The 26869-nt window shown below is 57.6% G+C and overlaps 1 protein-coding gene across 9 annotated transcripts; it reads right to left on the minus strand.

Moving 5' to 3' along the window:
• Window positions 1–11102: 11102 nt before the first annotated feature.
• On the minus strand, window positions 11103–26737 carry Birc7 (baculoviral IAP repeat containing 7). 9 transcript variants are annotated; one of them, XM_047535845.1, is made up of 13 exons: window positions 26629–26737; window positions 26031–26198; window positions 24142–24255; window positions 23671–23811; window positions 16307–16506; window positions 15431–16012; window positions 14039–14138; window positions 13553–13634; window positions 13426–13471; window positions 12734–12862; window positions 12363–12419; window positions 11965–12169; window positions 11103–11441 (listed from the first exon to the last, which is right to left on the minus strand). In XM_047535845.1, the coding sequence occupies exons 6-13, from the start codon at window positions 15759–15761 to the stop codon at window positions 11123–11125; spliced, it is 1269 nt and encodes a 422-aa protein (XP_047391801.1). In that variant the 5' UTR covers window positions 15762–16012; window positions 16307–16506; window positions 23671–23811; window positions 24142–24255; window positions 26031–26198; window positions 26629–26737; the 3' UTR covers window positions 11103–11122. The 9 variants fall into 9 exon arrangements, with proteins under 9 accessions (XP_047391801.1, XP_047391778.1, XP_047391794.1 ...); XM_047535822.1 differs by lacking the exon at window positions 23671–23811; XM_047535886.1 differs by lacking the exon at window positions 23671–23811 and having other exon boundaries at window positions 11305–11441; window positions 11965–12162.
• Between the last annotated feature and the right edge of the window lie 132 nt (window positions 26738–26869).

The following is a 26869-nucleotide window of genomic DNA, read 5'->3' on the forward strand; positions in this document are numbered from 1 at the left end:
ATTGTACCCCTGAGCTCCTCCAATCAGGGCGCAGGCCTCGCTGCAGTGGGTGTGTGAGCGGGCGAACTGCCGCCCCGGTGCGCTGGCGGCGTCCACGTTGCACAACTGCCAAGGCTGTAACAGGGCGCTGGAGAGATACTGCGGTTTTGTGGCTAGTGGCGGAAGTGTAGGGTGCGGTGCCAGGCTGCTCCCACTTCAGGGCACCAGGTCAACCTTGCCACCAGGGGTATATGAACCTCCAGGAAAACCCCAGTCAGAAGCTTTTGAAAGTGGTGTCCCCAGGCCACGCCCCCTCCCAGTCCGAGCTGCGGGAACGTACCTGCTCTGGAGAAGTGCCACTGCCTGTATCAACCGTCTAGGATGTCAGAGCTCTCAGCCCCCGTTTGGACCTGCAGTCATGCGGGCCTCCTTCCCTCCCTCCTTTCTTCTTTCCTCCTTTCCTTTCAGCGTGCTGGCGTTGTGTGAGTGCTTCTACGAAACAAATCTAGATGTGGAAATTCTGGGTGAATTATGGAATTGTAGATTCCACCAAATTGTCCCCACAGCATTGTACCAAATTTCCTGGTGTAGGTAAGCCTGTGTCTTACAGCCTCTTCCTGCTGGATGCTGCCAGGCACTTGTCTTTGTCATGCAAGAACAGGTGAATTACCACGGTGGGTGGATTTTTAACTCCCTACGGGTGCATTGGTCATTTTACCCCATCCCCGTAGAAGCCCATTTTTTCCTGCCTGCTTTTTTCTTCTGTTGATCATCTTCCACCTCCAGGTTTTCCCTGAACAATTCCACCTTGCCCATGGAGAGAAGAGCCTGGGTTTGACTCAGGTTTTCCAGAGGCTGCCACGTTCTAGCCTCTGACCTGAGCAGAGAAGGGCCTGGCTTCTCCAACCCATATGACCCCTGCCACTGCCTCCGTGGGGTGCAGAAAGGACCAGGGCGCAGGACAGAAGGAAATGGGAGAGATGTGGGAGGGTGCAGCCCTGCTGAGTTGAGGCTGTGCCTCACTATTCAAGCTGTTCCTAGACAATCCTGCTCTACTTTTCCATCCTAGGAGGCTCCCCCAAGGAGCCTGCAACTCTGCTAAATTACACTTGGTTCCAGTGGCTACGAATGTGTAGAGACCCGGCCAGGTCCTCAGATGGCAGGCCTGATGGCTCAGATCCCAGGGCCTTGTCAGCGAGGACCCACAACTCCCCTTCCTTAGCTTCTCCATGCCTATCTTAGATGAGAATTTTTCTTGAGTCCAGTTGTTAGGACAGAAACCCAACCCATACTGCTTAAACAACAAAGGGAATTTATGATTCAGGTGATGAAAAGTCCAGAGGAAAGTTGGATTTCAGGTGAGCCTTGATCTAGTAGCTCAACAGTATTTCTGAGAACAAAGTTTCTCTCCATGTCTGTGGTCTGCAGTCCCATATTCACCTTAAGGTCCTAAAATACTTCCAGCAGCTCCTAAGTCTGCAAGCACCGTCATTCACTTTCAGCAGAAAGTGGCTGTGTACGAGCATCCCAGCTAAAGCCCAGGAGTCACACTGTGTGGACCAGCTAGGACAACATGTTCATTTCTGAACAATCAGAGGCCTGAAATGGAAGGTGACATCTATGCTCTACCAGTCCAGGACTGGAGCCTGGTTGGAGTGGGATTCCTCAGACCAGAAGGATCCCAAAGAAGTCTGAGGTGTGGGGAACCACAGGGCAAGATCAGGCAGTCACAGACATGCCTGCGTGGCTGCCTCTGCTCCCTGGGGATTGGGCAGTCTTCCCTGGGTGCAGGGGTGTTCTTGGCTCTTATGTCCCCAGGACTAGTGGGGTCAGCATCCTGCATGGGCAAACGCCGATGCTGATGGGTAGTGCTTTGTCCATCTCTGCTGTGCTCCGCAGGCTTCTGAAACTGGGTTGCTTCTCCACTCCGGAGAGCAGAGTGAGGGTGTGGGGGAGGAATGAGGAGAGGCATGGCCTCAGGGTATCCATCTGGTGGTTACAAGGCCACATGTCCTGTATGTGCTGTCCTGTATGCACAGAGCAGTCTTATTCTGATAGCCCAGGGAAGCCACGTAGATCCTCCAGGAGCCTAGGGTTCCATTGCCCCCCCGGGACTGCGACCTGGAAGGAGGGAGGAATGGGAGCAGGCACAGGAGAAGTCAAGGGGAAGCAGCGGGCAGAGTTCAGCTATGAACATGCCCAGATTGAGGCGCCCAGGGACACCTGAGAGGACAACAAGTCACTGATGCCTGGGGCTGACTTGCAGAGGAGGGAGAGGGCTTAGTGAGATTGTGTTCCACAAGGCGAGACTCTGGAAGGGATCCTGAGACTGGTGCCCACAGGGAGATGAAGAGGAGCAGCTCCCCCACCGCCACAAATGTAAGAAGTGGCTTTCTGTTCTTTGATGTGGGAATCATGTTGGAGCCTCCATCAGAAGAGAGAGGGAGGCGGAGGGAGAGGGAACAGACAGAGGACAGCCTGAGAGGAGCAGCTGCTGCCCCCAGAGAAGGCAGATCAGCGGCCTCCAGCCTGGCTTTCAAACCCTGTTTTTTTCTGATTTGTTTGATGAACTGAATGCTTAAGAAACTTCAGCCTCACCTGCCTCTGCCTTGATTTTCTTTTTGCTGAGTTGCTGAGATTAAAGATGTGGCCCTAGGTGTTGTGGCTCAGTGAGAAAGCGCTTGCCTAGCACGTATGAGGCACTGGGTTCAATCCACATATAAATGAATGAATAAAATAAAGGCCCATCAACAACTAAAAAAAAAATATATTAAAAAAAAAAAAAAAGATGCAGTCCTAAATAGGAGCTGCTAGAACTTCCTGGATGGCTCTGGCCCCCAGGCTCTGGTGGACCAGCCTGGACCTCAGAAGGTCTCCCTCAGGCTGTCTGCCCCTCTGCCTCGGCTTTCTACAGGGAGTCCAGGCTACTCAAGGGCCACAGGTGGAGCTCTGGGATTTCAGGCCTCACTATATCCCCACGCTAGCGAGGCGTGGGAAGTGCCTATCACTGTATGGTGTCTGCATTAATGGCTTGGCCCACTGGTATCGGCTCCACTTTGCACATCATGAAGCTCCTAGGTGCCCGTGGTCCCAGTACTTGTTCTGGAAGAGTCTGTGCCTGCTTTGGAACCCCAAGGAGATCCATGCCAGCTGCTTAGCACTCTGCAGTCTGTGGAATTCTGTTGACTGCAAACGCCTGCTTGAAGGTGCAGCCTAAAGTGAGGCTTAGACCTTTCTGCGTCCTACAGCCTGCCCGAGGTGCTTCCCTACCTGAAAACCAGGACCACACAGCACCAAGGGCTGGTGAAGCACAGTGGACAGGCAGACTGTTTGTTGATCCCTGTATGTTCAGTGCACATCATCCCAGCATTCCTGACGCAGGGCACGCCTGGCCAGGAAAGGTGGCCTTCGTATGGGGAATGGACTGGGGCCGCCTGGGTTGACTTGGCTGTGCTGAGGTTGATGAGATGTTGCATAGACTCCTGTTGTCTAAACTCTGCTTTCCATCATCCAGCAATCTGAGCTCCAGGTTAGGAAGTCGGCATGGCCCAGAACCCTCCCATGCCGGGTCCCTGCTTTGACTACTGAGGCTAAATTCCCACAGGTGGTCCAAATGGCTGAAGGAGGAAGCCCAGGCCCACTGTGTGTCTCGGCAAGAGCCCTCTGTTCACATTTACTTTCCTGTCAGCCAGAGTCCCTCTTGCCCCAGAGGGTGAGCCTGGAGAGCCAGGGAGAGGTTGAAGCCAGGAACTGAGCAATTGCAAAGCACAGAGACCAAGGATATCTGCTGTCCATCAAGAGAGCTGGGAAGGACACAGGCAGGGCAGCCCCTGGCCAGAGCGTGGAGAACACAGGCTTGGCCTACAGTATGTTACATGGGACCCCGCCACACTCGGTGCTACACTCGTTTGGCACCTCTGACACAAGCTCCTCCCCTGCAGTCCAGAGGCGTAGTCCAGCTGCATGGTGCTCCCACCTCTTCAAGCAGGGTAGTGATATCCATCTGTGCATGGTGGCCAGATGTGAGAATGTACTGAGGGCCTGCACACCGCCATTGGGTGGCCAGAGGGTGCTCCATCCTGTCCTGGGTCTGTGCTACCCAGCAGTGTACATGGTGATTCCCTTGGTGACATTGAACCCACACTACAACAGTGAAGGGCTGTCCCCAGGGACACAGTCCATGTTGGAAGACACTTATGGCCATCATGACTGGTGGAGTTCAGGGGCCTGCTCAACATCCCATGGTGCCAGAATGTCCCATGTGTCGACAGTGTGGTTGCTGACAGTCTTTTTGCTCATAGTATTCACCACCTGCTGTTTCACTAGCTACTGCCCACCAGTATCCTCCTGGGAAGCCCTGTCACCTCCACACAGCCTGCCCTGAGGGTTAGGATTCACAGACAACATAGGTGGCCCTGTATCTGCCCCAGGCCTGGGGTACTCCTTCAGGGAGCTGAGTCATCCCTTCAAGAACTGGGCCTCCTGGGGACTTTCAGAGGTCCCTTCCTGACCTCCCAGCCCAACCTTGCTGGGCTTCTCTGAGTGATGCCCAGGCTGGGATCCCCTCCCCACCCCATCCATGCTTGCACACTCTCCCCCTCCCCCCTTCTCCCTCTCTCCCTCCTGTTAAAAACCAGCCTGAGGTCCCCCAACCTGGCCACACCTCTCCTCTGACCTTTCTGGTTTGTTGGGGTCTGGGGTCCCCCATGAGTCTGGATTAGGCATCCTCTCTGGAGCTGAAGACCTTGACCTGCTCTTCTGTTGAACAGGCTAATGGCACTTAACCCTGACTGCTCAGTAGAGGAAATTCAGTTATTCATAAAACAGCCTAAGTAGTTAGGAAGTAAGGTTGCCACAGGAAATCATCCCAGATGACTCCTGCTGAGGGGCCACATGTGTTTGACACATAGAGCAGCGATATCCACAGGTGCCCGTGATGCTCTGAGCATTATCACTGGACTGGGCCTCAGCTCTCTAACCCTGGACTGCTCAGGTCAAGAACAGGCCCAAGGCATAGATACAGAGGACAAAGGGTAGTCAATGATCAGGGTTGGAAAGATGAGGGCTGATTATCAAAAGAAAAGGAAATGGGTTGCTAACAACTAACCTCCTGGGATTATACTTCCCCTCCCTATGGGTTGCTAATGCTGAGAAGATGGGGGATTCTGGGGATCTATTAAAAAGCAAGACACACCAACTTTTGCTGGCACCCAGCTTTGGTCCCCTGGTTCCTTCTCCAAAGTCTTCTACCTCTGGTCTGTCTCTTTTTTAAATAAAACTTTCTCTTTGCTTGCCTTGGTGTTTCTTGGGTGTTTAATCTTCAACACTCTGGAAACGAGGACCCATTCCTGATTTCCAAGACCGTTATCGAAACCTCCCAATGGGTCACCTGATTTGGTTTCTTCTCCAGGCCCCACATGCCCTCTGAATAGGTTGGATGACTGAGTTGAGCTCGGCTTTTCTGGGGCCTAACTGGGACCATCTCCCTCCTCCTGCACAAGAGCCCTCAGAGAACTGACTTTATCACAGCTCAGGGAATCCTGAGCCCAGAGCCTCCTTCCCAGCCTGGCCCTGAGGCCCTACATCTCCTCTGGCTCCCTGTTCCCCAAGTTCTCTGCCTACATGTAGCTTACTCCTGTCTCCCTAGCTCTGTGCATAGCTCCCTCGGAGTGCCCTGGTCTAGTTCCAGAGCAGATCAGACCTTCAGGTGCCCCACCTTTCCCAGCAGGTGAGGTCCTTGAGGAAGAGCCTGCCCCACGCTTACTCCAGAATCCTCACTCCAGGGAGTGTGGCCCCTGAGATCTTGACCCAAACCCAGGAACTCTTCTCCGACACTCACAGGGAAGGATCCTAGCTGATGGGGATCCACCTAGAACTGCACAAGGAGGAAATTTGATGAATGAGGGTCCTGGGGTTGGCCCAAGTGCCAGGCAGGAGGTTATCCTGGGGCAGAGCCAGGTTGGGGGCTGGGACCTGGCAGGGCCACTGGCACTAAATCGTCCCTTTCCAGGCATGAGAGACTCAGCCTCATGGGAGTGGCTACAGTGTCATGGACCACTGAGTCTCTGAGTGTCATGTCTGTGATGCGAAGGGCCCAGCACAAACCCACGTGCCCAGACTGCACAGTCTCTATTCCCAAGGCAGACCCTGGGGCTGCTCCTTGGATGGAGACACTTGGCAGAGATGCACAGCTGGTCCCAGCCCCCAACCCTGGCCTCATAGGACAGTGTCCCTGGGAGACTTGGGGACTATCCTCACTCACCCCAGTGGCTAATGTCCTCTAAGCAGGAAAGGGAGCCCTGGACTAGGATGAGTTTAACTTTGTTCCCACGTCTAGATTGGATGCACTGGCCAGCTCTGCGTGTATGTGTGTGCTGTGCCTCCATGATGTGCCTGCATCTCCTTATTTCCTAACACCTGTCAGAGTGTGGCCCTCCCCTCCCCCAACTCCTCCAGTCCCACCTGCCATTCCTCCCCTAGCATTCCTGTGTCCCCAGAGCCTGCTGAAGATGTGCCCGTGGGTCTCCCAGGCTCTGACCCACAGAGCAAGACTGCAGCAGGCCTTCTACGTGGGCTGCCACTATGAGGCCGGCCAAGAGCATCAGGGCTCAGTTCATGTTGCCTGGCGCTGCTGCCCAGGCTCGGGCAGGGAAGGCTTGTCTCCTGTCCCCAGAGGCTTGTTTCCTTGTCCAAAATGAGTAGAGAGATTCCATGTGCAGCCCCTGCCCACCCCCCAGGGCCCTGGGGCTGCGATCAGGAAGATGGCTCTAATCTTGAGACTCTTTCTGGGCCAGGCAGCTCCACCGTGTCTATAAACTCTCTCTGCCCCTCGTAGCACCCCTCAGGGCTGACATGAAACAAACCAGCCAGGACAGTGGAGGAAGAAACCAAGACTCAGGCTGAGCCGTTGCCCTGGTGGTACTGGTGCTCTGAGTATACCTGGGAGTCCTGACTCTTTCCATGGCCTCCAACCAAGCATCCCCTGCCACTGGCTGTCTTCCTGTCCCCTCCCTGGAGTGCTCTTGCCTGTCAGGCCCCTCCTGAGCCTGGTGCCCACAGATGACACCTCTGCTCCCTGTGAGACCCAGCTGTAGTGCCCTGGCACTTCTCGTGTGTATCCCCAGCCAGCCAGAGGCAGTATCCCTGGAGCAAGTTGTTCCTGGGCAGTATGAAGGGAGTGTGCTGCGTTAGGGTCGCCGGGGAACCTCGAGCTCCTCTGGGTCTTGAGGCAGCATCCTGGGCCTAAAAGGATTGGGAAGGATGATTTGCCAATACCAAGGCAGGAGCCAAGTTGGACAGGGAGGCAGCCCTGCAGGGAAATGATCCAGGACACAGGGTGTGCTTCTCCCTCCCTCCAGTCTCCTCTTGGGCTCTCTGCTAGCCAGTCCAGTAAGAAATTGCATCCCATCCACACCGCTGGCCCTGCAGGACCAGAAGCAGGTGCAGAAGGTGGAGAGAGGGCTGCACCTTCGGCCCACCAGGCTCAGGGCCGTGGGAAAGGCTCACGGACATCCCACGATGCCCTGAGGGAGCAGCCTCCCCTCTGGGCTCCGCAGGGCCTCATCAGCTCTCCAGTTTCCAGTCTCTGTGGAAAAGGCCCCTGTTGCCTCCCTGTGGGAACCTCAGGATGAGCTGGGCCTGGGGTGGGCCCTCTCCCCCCGGTGTCGGGGTGTGGCCTGCCGCACTGTCGTGAACTCAGGTCGCACGGCTCCCCATCTGGCCCTTCTGCCCACAAGTCCCTTCATCAAGGGTCATGCGGCTGAGCCTGCCCCGTGCTGCTGCAGCCCTGGGTCTGTGACGGCCTGGGCCCATCCAGGCTGTGGCCAAGTCCTCGAGCGCCTCCTGCACCCCAGCCCCTCAGGCTGCTCAGGCTGTCGAGGTTGTCCTCTGAAGCACTCCACCGGCCTCACCGACGTGTCTCCCTCTGAGCAGGGCAGGGCAGAAGCAGACACCGCCTGGAGCTTGGGAGCTTCAAGAGGCTGTCCAATCAGCTCCACAGTTCCATCATGCAGAGGAGGAAACCGTGGACCGAGAGAGGCTGGGCATTGTGGGCAGGGACGTGTGGAGGTGCCAACACGCAGGCCCCACGAGGGTACTCCAGGCAGCCCGTCTGGCAGGCCTCACCCCAGCCTCTGTCTCCAGCTCTGGGCTTCATCTCGGCTGCTCTGGGAGGAGGCAGCTGTGCATGTGCCGCCATGGTTTCCCACCACAGCCATGTGTGGCATGTCTAGGCCCGGGGATGGGGGCAGGAGCAGCCAGCAGAGGGGCAGCCCCGAGTTCTGCCCTGTCTGGGGCAGGCCTGAGACCTCAGTGGCATCCCGGTACCCAGTGGGCACCCTCACTCCCTGCCTCAGGCCTGAACAGAGGGGGACAATCCAGAGACTTGAGAAGAGATGAGGACAGGTCCTGGACTGTGGGCCCCAGGGTCCAGCTGTGCCCCAGGTACAAGAGCTCCAGGCTGTGGGGTCAGGCCTGCCTTTGAGCCCTGGAGGAAGGTCCAGGCCCTCAGGAGCCTGGGTCACTCAACCTGTGGCCACGGGTGTTGCTGTCAGGCCCCGGTACCATGTGGGACCCATCTGCCCACGTTTTCCTCTCCTCTGCTGTGAGTGCCTTTGGCTGGAGCAGAAGACCAGTCAAGGTCTGGCCACTGAGGACGCAGCTCCTGGAGACGGAACCTTCCCCAGGGTAGGAAAGGACCTTCAGAGCCGTCTGGGAGTAGGGCAGGGGGTCAGTGGTCCACATGCCCGGTGGCCGCCTGCACTGACAGCAGGGCTTGCTTCTGGACACCAGCTGGTTCGGGAGCCTCCAGCCCTCACCCTGGTGCTGCCTGGTTCCCCTAGAGCACAGCTGAACTCCACATGCTGACTGCATTACAACATGCAGGAGCCAGAAATGGGGTTCAGAAGTGCGTTCAGGAGACCCTGCCATGAACTAATGCTGTGTGATCCACGTGGTGAGTTCAGAAGTGCGTTCAGAAGACCCTGCCATGAACTAATGCTGTGTGATCCACGTGGTGAGTGTAGTGGGTGATGGGGTGAGGTTGGCAGGACAGGGGGAGGCCCTGGGGCTGTCCTCCCTACCTGTTCCCTGTGGGGACGCTGGGGCCATTCAGACCATCAGAGGGACCCCTCTCTGGGCCTACCATCTGACTATAGCCAGTATGGGCGGGCGGCCTTCCGGGCCCCACAGGCGCCGAGGCACAGGTGGGGTGTCCGTCATGGATCTGCTTTCTGTTCTTCTCTTCCACCATCTAGGTTTTCTGTGATTTGGGTCTTGGTTTCTTTCAGTTGATTTCATTAGTGGATCTGACCCATGTTCCCTCTGCCATGTCAATTAAAAGCCATCCAGCACCTGGTCCAAGCAGGCGTACTTGTAAGTGTGGCCATGTGAGCCTGCTCTGTGGCTGGCCTGGCCTCTGGGGGCTCTCACGACTGTGGCTCCCCTCCTCAGGGGCCGTCTGTCCATCTGTTCACCAAGCACACACTCCCCTTTCTAAGATTCACTCTGGTGCCAGCTCCACGTTAGATACCAGGGTGCTGTGGTTCCAGGACTCAGCCTCCCTGACAGATTCTGTGGAGCGGTCAGGGTGGGGGGCACTGCCCCTTTCAGGTGGCTCTCTGAGGGTCTTGCTGTGGCAGGGAATTCAAGCCAGCATCTTCCTGTCTCTGGAGGGTCAGGTGCTGTCTTAGAAGGTAGCAGCCCCACTCTGCTGACCCCAGGCTGGGCCCCTATCTCACCCTGCCTGAAGTGGCCTTTGCCAGCGACTTTGCTCAGAGCAGTCCTAGAGTTTGGGGTCAGAAGAGGAGTCTGGCGGGTTCTCTCTCAGTGGAGCGACTTCCTCCACCCCCAGGCCTCTGAGGCATCTCTCGGTTGCCCTGGGCAGTCCCTACCCTTCTGTAAGGAAGGACTGTCATGGCCAAGGCTGTTCAGAGGCAGCAGAGCTCAGCTCCCAGGATGAAGAGATGAAGAGGTCAAGACCTTGGCTGGCCCCCAGCCAGCACAGTTGTCAGAGTTGACCACTCCTGGAGCCGGGCACATGTGTGGACCCTGGGCTGCCCTGGGCTTCACAGACTTCACCTGCTGGCCCAGACCTCTGGGGGTTTTCCTACAGCTGGGAGCCTGGGTGTGCTGAAGGATTTAGGCTGAGCCCCAAATCCTGTAGACATAGGGGCCAGAGTATGCAGAGGACAAGACCCTGGCCTGCCCGGGCGGGGACAAGCGCAGCCCCTCACTCCCGACCCCTTGTGCTGAGGGCTGCAAAGTCTCCCTTTCCTGACTTTTCAAGCTCTCCTCCCCTCCCTGGGGCTTCTCCCTCTCCACAGGCCTGTGTAAGGAGGAACAGCAGCTGGTCTCCTTCATGTGACTGCCAACTCAGTGAGGAGACCCCTCAGGCTTTGGCACCAGCCCGCCTCGCCCCTGGGTACTCTGCGGGTGGTCAGCAGGTGCTGCTGACCTGCACAGGTTCACCTGGGACACCAGTCAGTGCAGCAGGGTGTGGGGTGCTGACCTCTTCTAAAAACTATATTAGGAAGAAAGGACTCAAGAAAATGAAGGGAGTGCAGCAGGCGCATCCCTGGCTCTCGGGCAGCCCGCCTGCACTGTTTCCCAGGGAGCCCCTCTGCACGTGCCCTGCCTGTGCAGCTGTACCGCAGGCTGCGTTCCTGCTCAGGGCAAGGGCTCACAGAGAGGGCTGCCTCACCAGGAAGTTCCTGTAAGCCACAGGACCCCTCGAGCTGCCAGGGCCCTGAGCACAGGCTGCGCACTGCCCCGGCCATGCACTCTCATCCAAGGTAAAGCCCCTTGCCCTGCCCCATGCACTGCGGCTATTGGGGGGTCCTCAGCCTGGGGCCACTGCACAGGATGATACTCTTCCTTATGACAAGTGGGTAGCACCACTCCGAAAGAGGAATCTTGGGCAAGTAGTCCTGGAGAAGGTCCCAGGTGTGCGCAGTAGGTAAAATGGAAGGACATGCCATCTTGCCTGGCCTTCCCTGAGACACCAGCCTGGCCAATAACTGAAGCAGGGCAGCGAGGTGCTGGAGGCCAGTCCATTCTGAAAGTCCATGGAAAGACAGGACCAGGCAAGGGAGGTGAGGGAGTCAGAAAGGATGCACCCCCAGGTGGGGAAGAGCTGGAAAGTGGCTTAGGTAGGTCGAACCCTGGGCAGGTGCCGCCCTGCGGGCAAGAAAAGGCAGAGGCCTGGGGGGAGCGGGGTTGCAGGGGGCAGTGGCCAGGGTCCCCAGCAAGGCTGGGCTGAGCACCATCCAGCGGAAATCCCTGCTTTATTTATCCTCAGAAGTGCCCAGAGTGACAGCAGAGCTGCCCCAGGCCAAGCAGGGCTCCTCCATCCTGGCGGGTCAGTGGCAGCACAGCGCAGTGTCCTCAGCTGACCTGCTGCATGGTCCAAGACAGGCGAGGCTGGGAGGGTGCTTGCTGGGTGGCCATCTGGCTGACCACAGTGTCTGGAGGGAGAGATGGAGGCTTGGATGAGTCCACAGGTCCTGTTGGGCTTGTCCACACAGCCAGGGACCTCAGACCCCAGGGAGTGCCCCGACCTGCCACTTTGTTCCACCAGAAAGCTCTCAAACACATTTTGGGGCCTGAGGGTCCCTTGGCATGTGCAGTGAGGCTCACACGTCCCCACGGGCCCCCATCTAAGTGAGGCTCATGTGCACCCACCCATGCATTTCCACCAGCCTGGTCCAGTCCCAGGGCCCTGTGCTTGGGCAGACCCCACCCCAGCCTCCCTGCTTCCCCACACACCTCCAAAGCTGCCCTCCCCTGATCTATCTGGTGGAGCCCTTCGTGCCCAGCTGGGTGGGAGGCCTGGGTGTCATGGCCTTTGTTGAGAAGAACAAGAGGTTGAGGAATCAAAATAAGGTCTTGGTGTCAAGGGAGGGAGAGGCGAGAAAGGCTACATGTGGCCCTGGGCTGCTGCTGCCCGGCCTCAGCTGGGCGGGAGAGCGCCTGGGTGCTTGCACTCACCTGCTTAGGACAGGAAGGTGCGCACGCGGCTGCGGATGGCTGCCCTGCAGATGGGGCACAGCTGCAGGCTGGGGGCGCACTCCGCACAGACCAGGTGACCGCAGGGCACGAAGACGATGGACGTGGCCCTGTCCAAGCACACCTTGCACCTCCTCTCCTCCTGCAGTCGCCGCAACTGCTCCTGCAGGTCCTCGGCTCCTGGGAGCTCAGAACCCACCCAGCAGCACCCTCAGTGCCAGCTTCTCAGGGGCACAGGCCTGTGACATGGGCCCCACCCTCTATGGCCTCTGGGACCTGAGACAAGGTTGCCTGGGATGGACCAGCCCCACAGGAACCCTCTGTCCCCACCTGCCCAGCCCCCACCCCAGAGGACCTGGGTTCACCTGGCTCCCTGGTACCTTCAGGCTGGACCTCTCCTCTGTATGTGAGCAGCTCAGGGGCCCCATGGACAGGAGCTGTGGGCAGTTAGGAATGGGCTCAAGGCCTAGCCCCCAAGGGGTCCAGTAGCCAGAAAGGTCCAGTTCTGACCAGGAGAGCAGAATAGCGTGACTTTGGAGTGCACTTGCTGCCCCTCATGCATGATGAGCCTGAGGCCAGAGTCTTTCTGAAGGGGCCACCAAGGAGCTGCGCAGGTTGCCTGTCCGGCCCCTTAGGGAGGTGGAGGTAGGCAATGTCCAAAGGGAAGAGGAGGGAGGTGGGTAGTGTCCAAAGGGAAAAGCAAGCAGAGGGACAAGGAGGGAAAGATAGTGTCCAGAGGGATGGGAGGTACCTCTGGCCCTGGCCGCCTGGTCCCCATATTCTTCCTGGAGCAGGTCAGCCACTAGCTGTGATGAGGACATGCTGGCAGAAACATCTGGGTACTGGCTCCTCTCTGACCACTCTTGTCCACCCCTGGCATCTGCAAGGCAGAAAGCAGGTGAGGCCAGAGCCTCAGGGTCATGGAGAGAGGCCAATGGTCTGCTAGTACACTTGGTCAACGCCTAGGTAGGGTCTGTGTTTGGATGAGGCACAGTGAAGGGTCTGACACTCTTAGGCTGGGCGTTCCTGGGGAGTCTCCCAGGAGGAGCTGCCAACAGAGGAGAGGACCGTGAACTTGATCACCATGATCGCCATGGACAGAGCCCTTTGGTGCACCAAGCAGGGCACCAGAGCATCCCATGAATCCAAAGAGGAGCAAGGGTGTTCTCATGTCACAGCTCAGAGCACTGAGGCTCAGAAAAAGCTACTTGCCTGTGGCCAGAGTTGGCAAGTAGAAGGAACAGGGTCTGGAGACACTCAGACCCCTGCCCCACAGGCACCTGGGTTTGGCCAATGCCTTCTGCTCCATGGTAGCAAGGGGAAGCTGTGGCCTCACCTAGAGCCCTGGACACACCTGTCCAGCAGGATGGGGACACCTGTAGCCTTGCCACATTGCAGACTGCAGGTGCTGGGAAGCAGCATGGGCCACAGGTCAGATCTCACCTGAGGGGGCAGTGGGAGCTGCATCTTCTGGTTCTTCCCACTGGTCCTGTAGAACATCCATACCTCAAGTGAGCCAGGTAGGGGATCCCTACCCACCCAGCCCTAGGGAGGGAGAGACCAAACTCACCCAGGAGCCAAACAGTGGGGAGTAGGCCTCCTGGACGCTGCGGACAAAGCCCCTTCCTTTTGACTGGAGCAGGAATTGGCACCTTGAGTAAGTTTGAGCCCAGGTCAGATCTGGACTGACAGAGCCCCTCTCTCAAGCTCAACCTGGATCCTCTTGGGGCCAGAGTTGTGCCTTCTGCTCCTGAGAATCCTGTTGTGCCCCACAGCAGGCAGTCGGGGATCCTGCCAGTTGGGCACTTACTGGACAGTCTGCCTGGGAAATGGCTCTTAGCATCCAGGAGGAGCAGAAGCAGCAGAATTTCTGCCCCAGTAGCCCTTCCAGAGAGAGCTCCACTGAATAACCGGACATCTGCTGTCCCTCACGGGGCACCCATGCCCTGGGACTATGGGGGCAAGGAGGCCGGGGCCAGTCCTTGTCTCCGCTGGACAGAGTTCTCTGGAGCCCTTCCCACCCCGTCATCAGACTGGAACCCCCATAGGACATTACCTGGGGAACCACTTGGCGTGCTCAGTCCAGGGGTCGTCCCCACGCTCCCAGCTCTGCAGACCCCCGTAGCAGAAGAAGCACCTCACTTTGTCCTGCTGACCTGGGTGTTGTAGAGATGCTGGCCCCAGCCCTCGCACATGGCCAGGATCCCTCCCACCTGGCAACCCTGTGGGGACCCCTCAGGGCTGTGAAACTCAGGTGGAACTTGGGCCCCCAGTGGTCTTTCCTATCAGGAAATCAACAAGAAGGGGCAGGGTGCCCCAGGGCTCTATCATTATTTCATGGGCACCTCTGATGTCTCAATGGGAAACAGGGACAATGCCTGGGGCACGTGTCAGCAGGCCAGAGCATTCAGGAAAGAGCTGAGCTGGCATTCACATTGTTCTCACGGGGAGAGCCAGGGCCCCCCAGGTCCCTGCCTCCAGGAAAAATTCCCAGTGGCAGGAGGAAGGGGGACAGCCCCTTGAGTGACAGTTTGGAGCCAGTCTCAGTTTTGGGGACCCGTGTGCCTCACCTACCCCTGCTGGCCCCTCCCGCAGGAGCAGATGTGCCCTTGGCACCCACTGCAGACCACGGCAGGGGCTTCTGCAGGCATATCCAACAAGTGTTGCCCCAGCACCTCCCCCGATTCCCCTGCTGACCCCAGGAGGCCCCTTCCCAGGAGACTGTCCCCACACTGATCCTTCCCACCCAGGGTCCAGCTGTGTTAAGTCAGTTTGGCTTCTTAGTGGATAGCAGCCAGGAAAGCAAGGACCCAGCCCCCACAATCCCACTTGTGACAAGGACCCTGGCTGGGCCCTCATTAACCAAGCCCCAGGGGACCCTGTTGGCTTGGCCTCATCTGGGGAGGGACAGACCTGAAACTGAACTCTGGTCTAAGCCACAGCCCCAGTTTCAGGCGAGGAACAGCTGGAGACATGGAGGTGGCCCATGCCTAGAGGAAAACTGGCACTTCAGAGACCTTGTGTGGAGTTGGGCTCAGGCGCCAGTCTGCAGAGATTTCCCACAAGCTGGGTGGCAGCCAGGATGCTTAAGCTGACCACTACCTGCATGGGCCACTTCCTGATTTTGTCCTTTAAGCCTCTACTGCCCTGGGAGAAAGGGTACCGGTCACTCTCATTGCCAAGGGAGCTGGGGCTCTGGAGCAGTGGGGACCTCTGGGGAGTGTGGGTGACTGCAGGCCTACCTGGACCAGGTGTGCCAGACAGCAGGCCTCACACTCTGGGATACCCAGGGCAGAGCAAGCCCTCCTCCCATACCCAGGACTCCTACCCGGCAGGGGCAGGTGTACAGGAGGGAATTGTGGAAGGGTGCGGTCATACCCTGGTGGGCCAGACACTCGCTGTGTGAGGGGTGGGCAGAGACTCCCAGCAGGAAGACCCCTGCACTCACCTGTGTGGAAGAAGCCAGCAGCAGCCAGTGCCTCAGGTTGGACCCCAGCAGTTGACGGCCAGTCGTAAAAGGAGGCCAGCCGCAGCTCCTCAGAGACCATCCCAGGGAAGACAGGCCCCATGGGCAAGGTGGCCCCAGCCTCCCCTGCCTCTTCCTCCTCTGTCAGGGGGCGCAGCTGGCCCAGGATCTGCCCATCCACATGGTCCTGGCCCAGGACACAGCCGCAGAGACAGCGGAGTCTGTGATGCTCCCACCTGGGGTCGTGGCTGGCTGCCCAGGGTCCCTGCTCTGGGCCACAGCAAGAGCACTTGGCCCTGCCCTTGGGCCCCATGGAGAGAGCTCCAGCTTTGCCCAGGTCTCAGCACTGCAGCCAGTCCTGGGATGAGTCCAGTAGCCACCTCCCCTCCTGACCCTGGGCCCTTCCTGGACACAGTGGTGGCTTCCACCCCACACTGCTGCAGATGGACAAGTGCGGTCCTGCCACCAGTCCCTGGTAGTGGAGCGTTCAGGGGCTGCTGCTTTCCAGGGGCCAGGGTGGCAGTCTGGTCACATGCTCTCTGCTGCTGGGTGTGTCACGGGGCCCTGGGAGGGGACAGGACAGGGCAGCAGAGTGCTGCAGATCCCACTCCACTCACAGGGGTAGTGACCTCTTTGTAATGAGGGGGAGGGGACAGCACAGGATCCCCTTCCCAGGACCCTCCAGAGGGCTGGCACTGGCCCCATGTGCGGGGTGTGGGGCACTGTCAGGTCTGGGGTCGGGGCCGGGGGGCAGTGGGCACTGCTGCTGTCAGGTCTGGGGCCGGGACCGGGTGCCAAGTGCAGCCTCTGGAAGCAGATCCTGGGCCCAGGTGAGGACAGAGGAACATTGCTTCTCACCTGGTGCTGGGGACGGGTTTCCGTCCTAGCTGCTCTGTTCCCAGCAGCTAGGGAGCTGGGCATGAACTCTGCTGTTGACACAGACCACACACCTCTGTGTCTTTCCACAGTGTCAGGATCGATTAACAACGAATCCACAGGCTGCACCACCTTCACGGGTGGCAGTTCTCTGAGTACTCACAGGTCACCTGGTCATCAATCTGGGCAAACACAAGTTCTCGTATTCTAATCTTAACTTCCAAATATCTGTAACACTCTTCATTTCTTTTTCTTTTTTTTTTTTTTTTTTTTTTTTTTTTTTTGTTGGTACCAGGGATTGAACCAAGGGGTGCTTAACCACTGAGCCACATCCCCAGCCCTTTATATTTTATTTTATTATTTAATTATTTATTTTTTATTTTATTTTTTAAGAGGGGATTTTCCTAAGTTGCTTAGGGTCTCACTAAGTTGCTGAAGCTGGCCTTGAGCTTGTGATCCTCCTACCTCAGCCTCCCAAGGCACCCAATTACAGGCATGGCCACCATATCTGGCTTTATTTTTAATACCTATAACATATAACAACTACTCTCTCTCTCAAAAAGACAAAGAAAGGATTTTAAGGCAGCCATGGGTTCAGGAGGCTGAATAAGAGCAAAGGCAGATAAATTACCAGCACAAGAGCTAGCAAAGCCTGGGAACTGATGCTAGGCCAAGGTTCAGACTGCCAGTCAGCAGTTTCAGAGTGTCAGTCTGAGATGCCAGCTTGGAGTGGGCCTGCAGGGTTGGCACAGGCAGGAGAAACCACATTCTGCTGAAGCTCAAGGACAGATATTCAGAGGTTCATCACCATGGCAATTCTTCTGGGCAAGACTAGTGCTGAGTGACCAGGTGACAGAGTTAGGGTGCCACTGTGTTCAGTCGCAGGGTGCTCCTCCTTTATGGGCCCTGAGTGAGGGCGCTGCTTCCATCCGTGGTCTGGTGTGTTAGATAGACTTGTGGGCCTGGGTTTTCTGACATGAATTTGGTGTGCCCATGCATCCATTAATTTTGATTAATCTGGTAAGTTCATTCCTATTAGCACAAGTAATCTATCACTTTGTGCCTTGAGGTTGTGCCAGGCAGATGGTGGTACAAACAAGGTGTGGAGTTATTCTACCTCAGCACTCAAATCAAAAAAGCGAAGTTCATGTCAAACTACTGCCTTACAAGATAGTAACAAAGGGTTAGACACAGCCTGAAACCACTGTCTAATACCCTGAGGTCACCAGGGTAGGCACAGCCTGAGAGCTGCTGTCCTACACACCATGGAGTCACTCAGGGCAGGCACAGCCTGAGAGCTGCTGTTCTACACCATGGAGTCACTCAGGGCAGGTGCAGCCTGAGAGCTGCTGTCCTACACACCATGGAGTCACTAGGGTAGGCACAGCCTGAGAACTGCTGTCCTACACACCATGGAGTCACTAGGGTAGGCACAGCCTGAGGACTGCTGTCCTACACACCATGGAGTCACTAGGGTAGGCACAGCCTGAGAGCTGCTGTCCTACACACCATGGAGTCACTCAGGGCAGGCACAGCCTGAGAGCTGCTGTTCTACACCATGGAGTCACTCAGGGCAGGTGCAGCCTGAGAGCTGCTGTCCTACACACCATGGAGTCACTAGGGTAGGCACAGCCTGAGAGCTGCTGTCCTACACACCATGGAGTCACTAGGGTAGGCACAGCCTGAGGACTGCTGTCCTACACACCATGGAGTCACTAGAGTAGGCACAGCCTGAGAGCTGCTGTCCTACACACCATGGAGTCACTCAGGGCAGGCACAGCCTGAGAGCTGCTGTTCTACACACCATGGAGTCACCCAGGGCAGGCACAGCCTGAGAGCTGCTGTCCTACACACCATGGAGTCACTTGGGTAGGCACAGCCTGAGAGCTGCTGTTCTACACACCATGGAGTCACCCAGGGCAGGCACAGCCTGAGAGCTGCTGTTCTACACCATGGAGTCACTAGGGCAGGTGCAGCCTGAGAGCTGCTGTTCTGCACACCTTGGAGTCACTAGGGTAGGCACAGCCTGAGAGATGCTGTCCTACACACCATGGAGTCACCCAGGGCAGGTGCAGCCTGAGAGCTGCTGTTCTATACCATGGAGTCACTAGGGTAGGCACAACCTGAGAGCTGCTGTTCTGCACACCTTGGAGTCACTAGGGTAGGCACAGCCTGAGAGCTGCTGTCCTACACACCATTGAGTCACTAGGGGCAGGTGCAGCCTGAGAGCTGCTGTTCTACACCATGGAGTCACTCAGGGCAGGTGCAGCCTGAGAGCTGCTGTCCTACACACCATGGAGTCACTCAGGGCAGGCACAGCCTAAGAGCTGCTGTTCTACACCAGGGAGTCACTAGGGCAGGTGCAGCCTGAGAGCTGCTGCTGTCCTATACATCCTGAATCAGGGTAGGCACAGCCTGCTCTCCACGGTCTGAGGAGGAAAGCCAGAGTACCTAGATGGGCAGATCAGGAGTACCTGGAAGGGGCAGGGAAGAAGCCTGGAGGGTAGAGCACCTGTACCGCACCCAGACTCCACCAAGCCCAAGGCACCCTGAAAGCCTTCCCACACCCTGAGCACCCTCTTCCTGCCACATGTCATGGTTCTGGTGTGCCTGCCCACAGGCTTTTACAACAGTTTGCAAAGGGTAAAGAAAGAGGCCAGCAGGGCAGGAGACTGATTCAGTGTGGCAGGGAAGACCATCCTGTGGTTCAGCTCAGAATGCCAGGTAGGATAGTGTGCACCCAGCGGGTTGTAAAGAAAGGCTTGGGAGCAGGGGTTGAGGCTCAGTGGTGAGCGCCTGTCTAGCATGTGGGAGGCACTGGATTGTGAGGCACTGGTTCAATCCTCAGCACCATGTAAAAATAAATAAATAAAATAAAGATATTGTGTCCATCAACAACTTTAAAAAAAAAAAGGAAGGAGGAGGAGGAAAAACTTGCCTGGGTGAGTCTGAGCCTCTCTGACCTGGCCCAGCCCTGCGCACCTGCCACAGTGGAGCCCATACAGAAGGCATGGATTTGCCCTCTTGGGGCCCCTGATCACCATCTGCTTGTACCACCCACTCAACCTTAATGTTGTCAGGGTCTCTGTGAGGCCCTGAGACCCTCTGCTGTCAGATGCCCAAGACGTCTGTTCCCTGCAGGGAGTCAAGACAAAGGTGTGCCTGGAGACCAGGCGGTATTGACATTCCCCATGCCCTGTTCCTGCTGGGCTCCAGGCCTGGCTAGGGTAGTTGAACTCAGGGGAAGGTATGGGGTAGGTGTGCAGCAGAGGCCCAGGAGGCTCCATCTCCCAGGGAAGTCCTGAGGGTAGGGAAGGCAACAGACCACATACCAGGTAGAACTTCTCAACTTGCTGGTCTGAATTGGGCTTGGATACTTGGGTCTTCACCCCTCTGACCTCCACTTCCTCTCAGGGAAGTGCTTGGCTCCCTTGGTTCATTCAGAACTGCTGACCTTTGGCCTCTTCAGCAAATGCCTTCAGCTGGAGGTTTCCCCACAAGGACACCCTCTGCCCAGTTGTGCCCCACCTGCAGGAGGTCGGCCCTGCCTCTCCCCGGGGCTGGGAGAGGGGACAGAGTTCCCATCACTTCGGTCAGCTCCAACTCAGATTGGTTTTCTGATTGCAAAGTGGAAGGAACTTCATGGGCCCAGTGGTGGGGCTGGGCCCTGAGTTGAGCCCCAGTGCTCACCAGTGGCCTCCAAACACAGAGGGACTTCTGCAAGACCACGGTGTCCTGCACACAGGGGGACACTGCAGCCTCTGTGGAGTGTGGCCTTGTGTGCAGCTCCTGAAATTGGAACTGCCCAAGTGTTGCCTATACAATTAAATTTTAAAGGGCAGGGTGCCAAAAGTACCCGTCGCATGCTTGTTCCAGAAAGCTCAGGAATACCGAAGACATGAAGAAAATAAAAACCACCATGGGAACCAGCCATGGGTGCTACCCTGTGGCTCTACAAGGAGGCAGACCCAGGGGTCTGGGACTCTCCATTCTTTGCAAGTCTCAATCTACAGCAAACAGCATGGCCTCCTGGCTCAAGAGCTGACGCTTCCCTTCCTGCTTCCTCCAGGTGACCCTAGGCCTTTCTTGCTGTTTGCTCAGTCTCTCACTTCCCACTGGGTGTTACTTTAGGCTCACCTTGTCGACTGTCCTGTGAATCTTCAGGCATGGAGCCTGGGAGTGGTGGGGGAGGCCAAACCTCACTTCCTCCAGCAGCATCCTCCACCTGCAGCCTCCACCTCCGAGAGCCATGCTCCCACCTGAGAAGCCTGCACCGAGGCTGGCACGGCGGCCTCCCAGTCTGGAGCTCTGCTTCCAGGAGTGCTGTGCTGAGGTGTGGCGGGATGCTCCCGAGGAAAAGCATCTCCCCAAGGCCGATACCTGACCTTTCACCCGCAGCCTCTTCCTGCGGCTTTCATCTGGGAATGCTTGGTGAGTCTTTAACATTTCAGTATAAACCAGTCTGAACTTTTCCTAGAGGGCGGGTGCTGGGTTTCCTAGACAGGACTGGCACTCATCTGGGCTGAGACGGAGCTGAGTCAGCGCTGGGGAGGCCCAGCTCTGGGTCGGGAGAAGGCACGCTCTCCTTCAGCTAGTTACTCTTTGCTTTGGGAGGCCCTGGAGGGGCCCCTTGTGAGCCAGTCGTCGCATTCTAAGTGCACGACACCCATTTCCTCAGAGTGCCGCAGTATCCTCTGGAATGAACGCAGAGCTCAGCACCATTGCAGAGGTGAGGAAACTGAGACCCAGAGCTGGCTGATGGGTCTGCTGGGAGCTGAGATGTGGAGGCCAATCAGGGAGGCGGAGGCCCTTGTCTGCCTGCTGGTGCTCCACACAGGTCAAGCTGCACGGGGGCCAGGTCCCTGGGTTCTCCATCACTACAGCTCAGCAGGTGCACCCCACATGGTACCACGGGGTCCCAGGCTCCCTTCTCGCTTCCCCTGCCCATGCCCATGTCCTGAGTGGGCCTCTCCTCTGAGGAGAAAGCCTGCCCAACCTGGGCCCCACAGCCTGCCTTCGTCTCCACCTGTGAGCAAAAGCCCACAGTGGTTCACAGACCTCCCTGGACTGCCCCCAATAACCCTCAGGGCCCGGAAGTGGGAAGGAGGGGGCAGAAGGCTGGGGGGCCAGGACCCCGGGTGTGCAGCGCCAGCCTCTGCAGCATCCTGCCTGGCCCTCTTCTCCATCCTGTAGCACTGGCACCCAGCACCACAGGAGGGGCTCCTCATGATGCCAACCCGACAGTGACCAAGGTGGTGCCAGCTGCCACTGGCCCTAGTGGTGGACAGCACAGCCTCCGCCTCACCCTGAGGTGCAGGTTCACTAGTGCGCTCAGGCCCAGAGGCTGCTGCACCAGAGGGTGGAGTGGAATCTGGGAGGAGGAAGGGGCAGGAGAGTGCGCCTCCTGGGCCCTGCAGAGCTCAGGTGGCACCTGTTAACCCTTCCCACCCCGAGCTCACCCGCGCAGACCCCCAGCTGCCCGGGGCGGGGGTGAGTACTTGATGAGCAGGACCCCTGGCAGCACGGAGGGAGTGGGCTGGTGTTCCTGAGGGTCGCTTCCCTGGGCACCTCTGTCAGAGTCTCCCAGGGCCCGGGAGCCCCGAGGTGTCCTGCCAAAGGCAGAGTATCTGAGCATCTCTCGACTGAGGCTACCCTGGGCCTGGGGTCTGGAGCGCAGCGGGCAGAGCTGGGAAAGGCCAGGGCAGGGCTTCTCCCCACTGGCCGGACTGGACTTGGCTGGGTCAGACCTGGACCCAGCTGAGGGATGTGTTTGAGGTCAGCTGTTGTTTTTAAAGTGCAGCAGTTTGGTCCACATCTGGGACATCTGTAGAGGCCACTGCCTGACACAGGCCTATGGAATCAGATGCGTGTCCTGGGCAAGCCTGACCTCTAAGGTGGCAGGAAGATCAAAGCAGGAGCTTTGTGTTTCCACAGCCTGACCTGCCCTGCTGTGAGCTTGCGGCCCCACACGCCAGGCTGGGAAGGACTTCAGGCGGTTGTTAGGTTCAGATTCAGGAAGGCTGCTGTCAGGGGGCTCTCGGACCCCAGCAGAGGCTCTGGGGAAGGAGGAGGAAGCAAAAAGCTGAGAGTGGCAGTGTGGCAGTGTTCATCCCAATGCCAGGGAGGCAGAGTTTGAGGGCATGCAGGTGGCAAGGCGCTCTCAAGTCTCACTGAGGGTCAGGCACACACGGAGGCCTTGATTGGGGGATTCTGGGGGTGCTTAACCACTGAGCCACGTCCCCAGCCCTTTTTAATATTTATTTTGAAACCGTGTCTTGCTAAGTTTTTTGGGGCCTCACTAACGCTGCTGAGGCTGGCCTTGAACTTTCGATCCTCCTGCCTCAGCCTCAGTTGCTGGGATTATAGACGTGGCCTCAGTGCCTAGCACACAGAGGTCTTTGAAACACAAAACTCCACACTCAGGGAATTTAAGTTCCTCTGGTCTCGGGTTGAGCTTGCCTGTTTCCTGAACCAGCCTGGAGGGACAGGGCCTGGGGGTTGGGCTGGGTTGTTCAAGACATCAGCCATTAGCCCTGTGTGACCACTTTAATTTCTTTTAAGTTAAATGAAATGGAGAACACAGTTCCTCAATTCCAAGTGCCCAGCAGCTGCATGTGGCTAGTGGCTACCATGCTGGACAGTGAAGCTCATGAGCTGTGAGCCACCCGGAAGGTGAGTCTACCCACACCCTAGTGGGATGAGTCCCTCCTGCAACCCCCTTCCAGGGTCTGTCCCCTACGCACCCCCTGGGCCTGGGCAGATTGGTGGCAGTCTGGAGGTGAGATAGCTGTTGCTAGCTCCTGGTTCAGAGCTCCCTCTGCTGGGCACAGAGAAGGTGACAACAAAGAGGTGGCACCCAGGGGCCTGGGACACTAACAGGAGGACCAGGTCCATATGATCAAGTGGGTTCCATGTGTCCCCAAGTCGGCATGAGGTGACCAGGAGCCTAAGGTAGCTCTAGAGAGGATGGGACTGAGGAGACAAGACTGCCAGGCAAAGGACACAGCACAGGAAAGGACAAGGGGCCAGGGCTGAGGGGCATGTATGTGCCTAGACTGTCGCTTGAAGCTTCAGCAAAAATGACCTGTGTGGCTCACGTGGCCACAGCACAGAGGTGGACAGCTGCAGGCGCAGCTGGACCCTGATGTTCAAATGACAGTGTCATTCACCTGCCTCTCCCAGGCAAGCATGGGCACCAACAGCCCCTCGGCTCACAGCTTAGCAGCACCAGGGAGAGTGCACTTCAGTCCCCAAACACCCAGCCATTGTCCTGGGCTGGTGCTTGCAGGCTCAGATCAAGCCCAGGCCAGGTATCCACCCCACACGCCAGGGCTGAGGAGGAATACCTGAGAGAATACCAGGATGCTGTGCAGAGGGGACAGGATGCTGGCAGGACGACCAGGAAGCCAGGGAGGATCACAAGGAAAGGGAGAAGCCCAGGCTGCCTTCTCCTCCTGGGACAGCCTGCTCTAGGCCCAGAGCATTCCCTGGGGAGAGGCTGCTCTGTATGGTCCAGGCGGGTGCCCAACAGTACCCATGCCCCTCCAGCTACAGGTGCCTTCCTGCACCCCCCACCCCCCACCAGGCTCCTCTCTGGGGCCTAGCCCTATTCACTCGTTCCTACCCCACCAGCCAGCCCTCCCAGGGCACCTGGCCCAGGTAGATCCAGTCATTGTGTGGTGGGGTCGTCTGGACACTTCTGTCAAACTCCAGGTATGAAGATGTTTTAAACCATGTGTCTGTGTGAACTTGAAATAACCTGGGGGCAGCAGGGGGACACCTGTGTGGGCAACAGGTGCCCTCAGTTAGAAGCCTACCTGAAGGTGGCTGTGGGCTCTGGTCTGCCAGTCTCAAGACCACTGGCCATGGAAGAAGCTGATGAAATGCTTTCAGCCCTGTTTCCATCCATGACATAATGGGCTGCCTGTTTCCTGCAAGAGAGAAGCAATTGGTCCAAGGCTTGGTGGGTCTCCTCCCTGTCTCCAGCCAGGAGTGCCAGCCCAGGTGAGGCTCCAAGGATGCTGAGTGTAGGGCAAGTCCCTTGGTGTCTCAGAGACCAAGGGTCCTGCCCACCATCAGGAGCATTCAGTTCCAGGTGACTGAGGGTCCCAGTCATGAGTTAGTGACACGCCCAAGTGACCAGTCATTCAGAAAGCCAGAGGCTCTGAGGTCTGGGGAGCCCACTGCCACATCTACCAGGCCTGAGACTGAAGCATAAGGAGGGGTCAGGCTGGAGGGCAGGTGTCCAAGTGTCCTGGGAGTGGGAGGGTCTCAGCACAGACTCTGGGGCTGGTTCCAAAGCACTGAGCTTATGTCAGCCTGCTTGACCCGAGAGGGTGAGCCTGGACTGTAGCCCTCTGTGGTCTGAAATATTGTCCAGGGCCACAGGCCTGGCCAAGTAAACGGTCCCCCTGGAGCTTGTCAAGGGATCTCAGGAGACGCCACGCTGTGCACCTGGACCTGTACGCCACCCCTGCGCTCAAGTTGCTGGGGTCTGTTTCTGGGTAGCTGAGGCCTCCGCTGCCTTGCTCTGGCAGCCCTTGCTCTCTCCCTGCTTCAAGCAGCAGGAGCCCTTCCAACTTGTAGTCCTGGTGGGCGCAGCCTGCAGTGGGTCAGGGAGTGGCTATCTCACTGGCCCCTTCTCTGGGTGGTGGGAACTGGGCTGGCTTGATGGCACCTCCTGGGCCTCATGTTGAGGGGCTGATCCTCCTGTCCACAGGCGCGGGTGAAGCTCACTCAGCCCCTGGACTTTCCTCTACAGAATCTCCCTGTGATCCCAGGAGTGGGTTGCAGAGTGCCTCACCCATTTAGGTCCACCTGGTACCTATGAATGTGGACTTATTCAGAAACAGGCCCTCTGCAAATACAAATACATCAAGATGAAGCTATCCTAGACGACAGCAACCTCAGTCAGAACCAATACCAGTGTCCCTATGAGAAGGGACATGAGAGAAAGGCCACTCATTCCATGACAGGCAGAGAAGGAAGGCAGGGCAGGCAGGGTACTGGACACCACCAGAGGCTGGAAGAGGCAGGAAGGATGATCCTCCTTAGAGCCCCTGGAGGAAGAACACCCTGTCCACACCTTGAGTTCAGCTCAGTTATACTGATCTCAGACTCTAGCCACTGGAACTGAAAGAGAATAAATCTCTATTCTTTTAAGCCACCCAGCCTCTGGCACTTTGTTACAATTGCCCTCACAGACTAACACAGCCCCAGTGTCTTGCACCCCAAAAGCCTGCCCATCAGAGAAGTCACCTAAACTCTGAGTGATGTTCCCATGGGGCCAACATGGCTTTCTGAGGCTGCTTGGGCATTGGTGGGTGAGGGAAAGGAGTCCTCAGGTTGGAGGACCCATAACTGGCTGTGTGGCCCTCAATCCCTGGGAATACTGCATGGTGCCTGAGGCATGTGAGTTGTGGGAAGGAGAGGGGTTTCTAGAAGGCTGAGTGTTCAGGCGTCCTGGAAGCATGTATGTGGCCCCTCTCCAAGGGTCCCAGCTTCACCACACAGAGGTGGGAGCAGGGCTTCTGGTCCTTGGTGACTCCACTGCGTCCCCACATCTGTGACACTCCAGATCCCTGTGTCTTCCCCACGTCTGCTGCCACTCTGGGAATGTGCTGCACATTTTCAGACCTACTGAAGCATGGATTCCATATTGGCAGGAACTTCCCACTGTTTGACCATATCAATGTCCTTTAGTTACCTGGATTCCTCTTCCAGGTATCAGGTGACCCTCCTAACTTTGTGCTTGGCCTGTGTTTCCCAGCTTGAGCCCAGGCAGGGGCCCAGGGAGACTCGGTAATGGCAAAACTGGGAGCAGCGGTCCTTCCCAAAGGCAGAACAGTTGGGGGGCGTTGGTCTCCACCTCTTCCTGCAGTGATAAGAGATGCTGTCTGGTGCCAGGCTCATCCGCATGCCCTCCCCGGAGCTCTTCATTCTGCCTTGGTTTGCTTTGTGAGCACTCCCAGGATCCCTGACAGCCCGACACACCAGCCTGAGAAAAGGAACCCACTGGGTGGGCCGTGGACCCAGGGTGGCAGGATGGGGAGAGCAGGAGCTGGAATGTAAGCCTGACTAGGAGGTCGCCCATGTTTGGGACCTTGGTAGGTCAGGGAAAGAGAATCCGGTTTTCTCCATGAACTCGGAGCCAGGTAGGTACTGTCCATCCTTCAACAAAAACCAAAGGCCTCTTACCCCACCTGGGCTGGGGCAGAGAGCATGGCTGAAATAGGTGTCCGAAATCTAACACGAGGCCTTGGTTATAAACGGCAAGCCCTTCACAGGCCCCAGAGCGCACTCACAGAGCAACCAGGGAGGCCGACTGAGGCTCAGAAGCTGCCACGGAGAGCCAAGAACCGCGGCAGGTGCAAACCCGGCCGCCGCAGTGGCAGCTCGCTTCCTGCTCCGCCGGCTCAGCCGCTGGGGCCCCACGTGATTCCCCCCCTTCCCCCCTCCCGGGAGGCTCCGCCCCGCCGCGCGAAACTGAGACCCCAGCGCGAAATCGGGTGCTGGCAAGGCCGTGCGCATGCGCCATGGCGGCGG

Source organism: Sciurus carolinensis, chromosome 2 (genome assembly GCF_902686445.1).
Source record: "Sciurus carolinensis chromosome 2, mSciCar1.2, whole genome shotgun sequence".
Classification (NCBI taxonomy): Eukaryota; Metazoa; Chordata; class Mammalia; order Rodentia; family Sciuridae; genus Sciurus; species Sciurus carolinensis.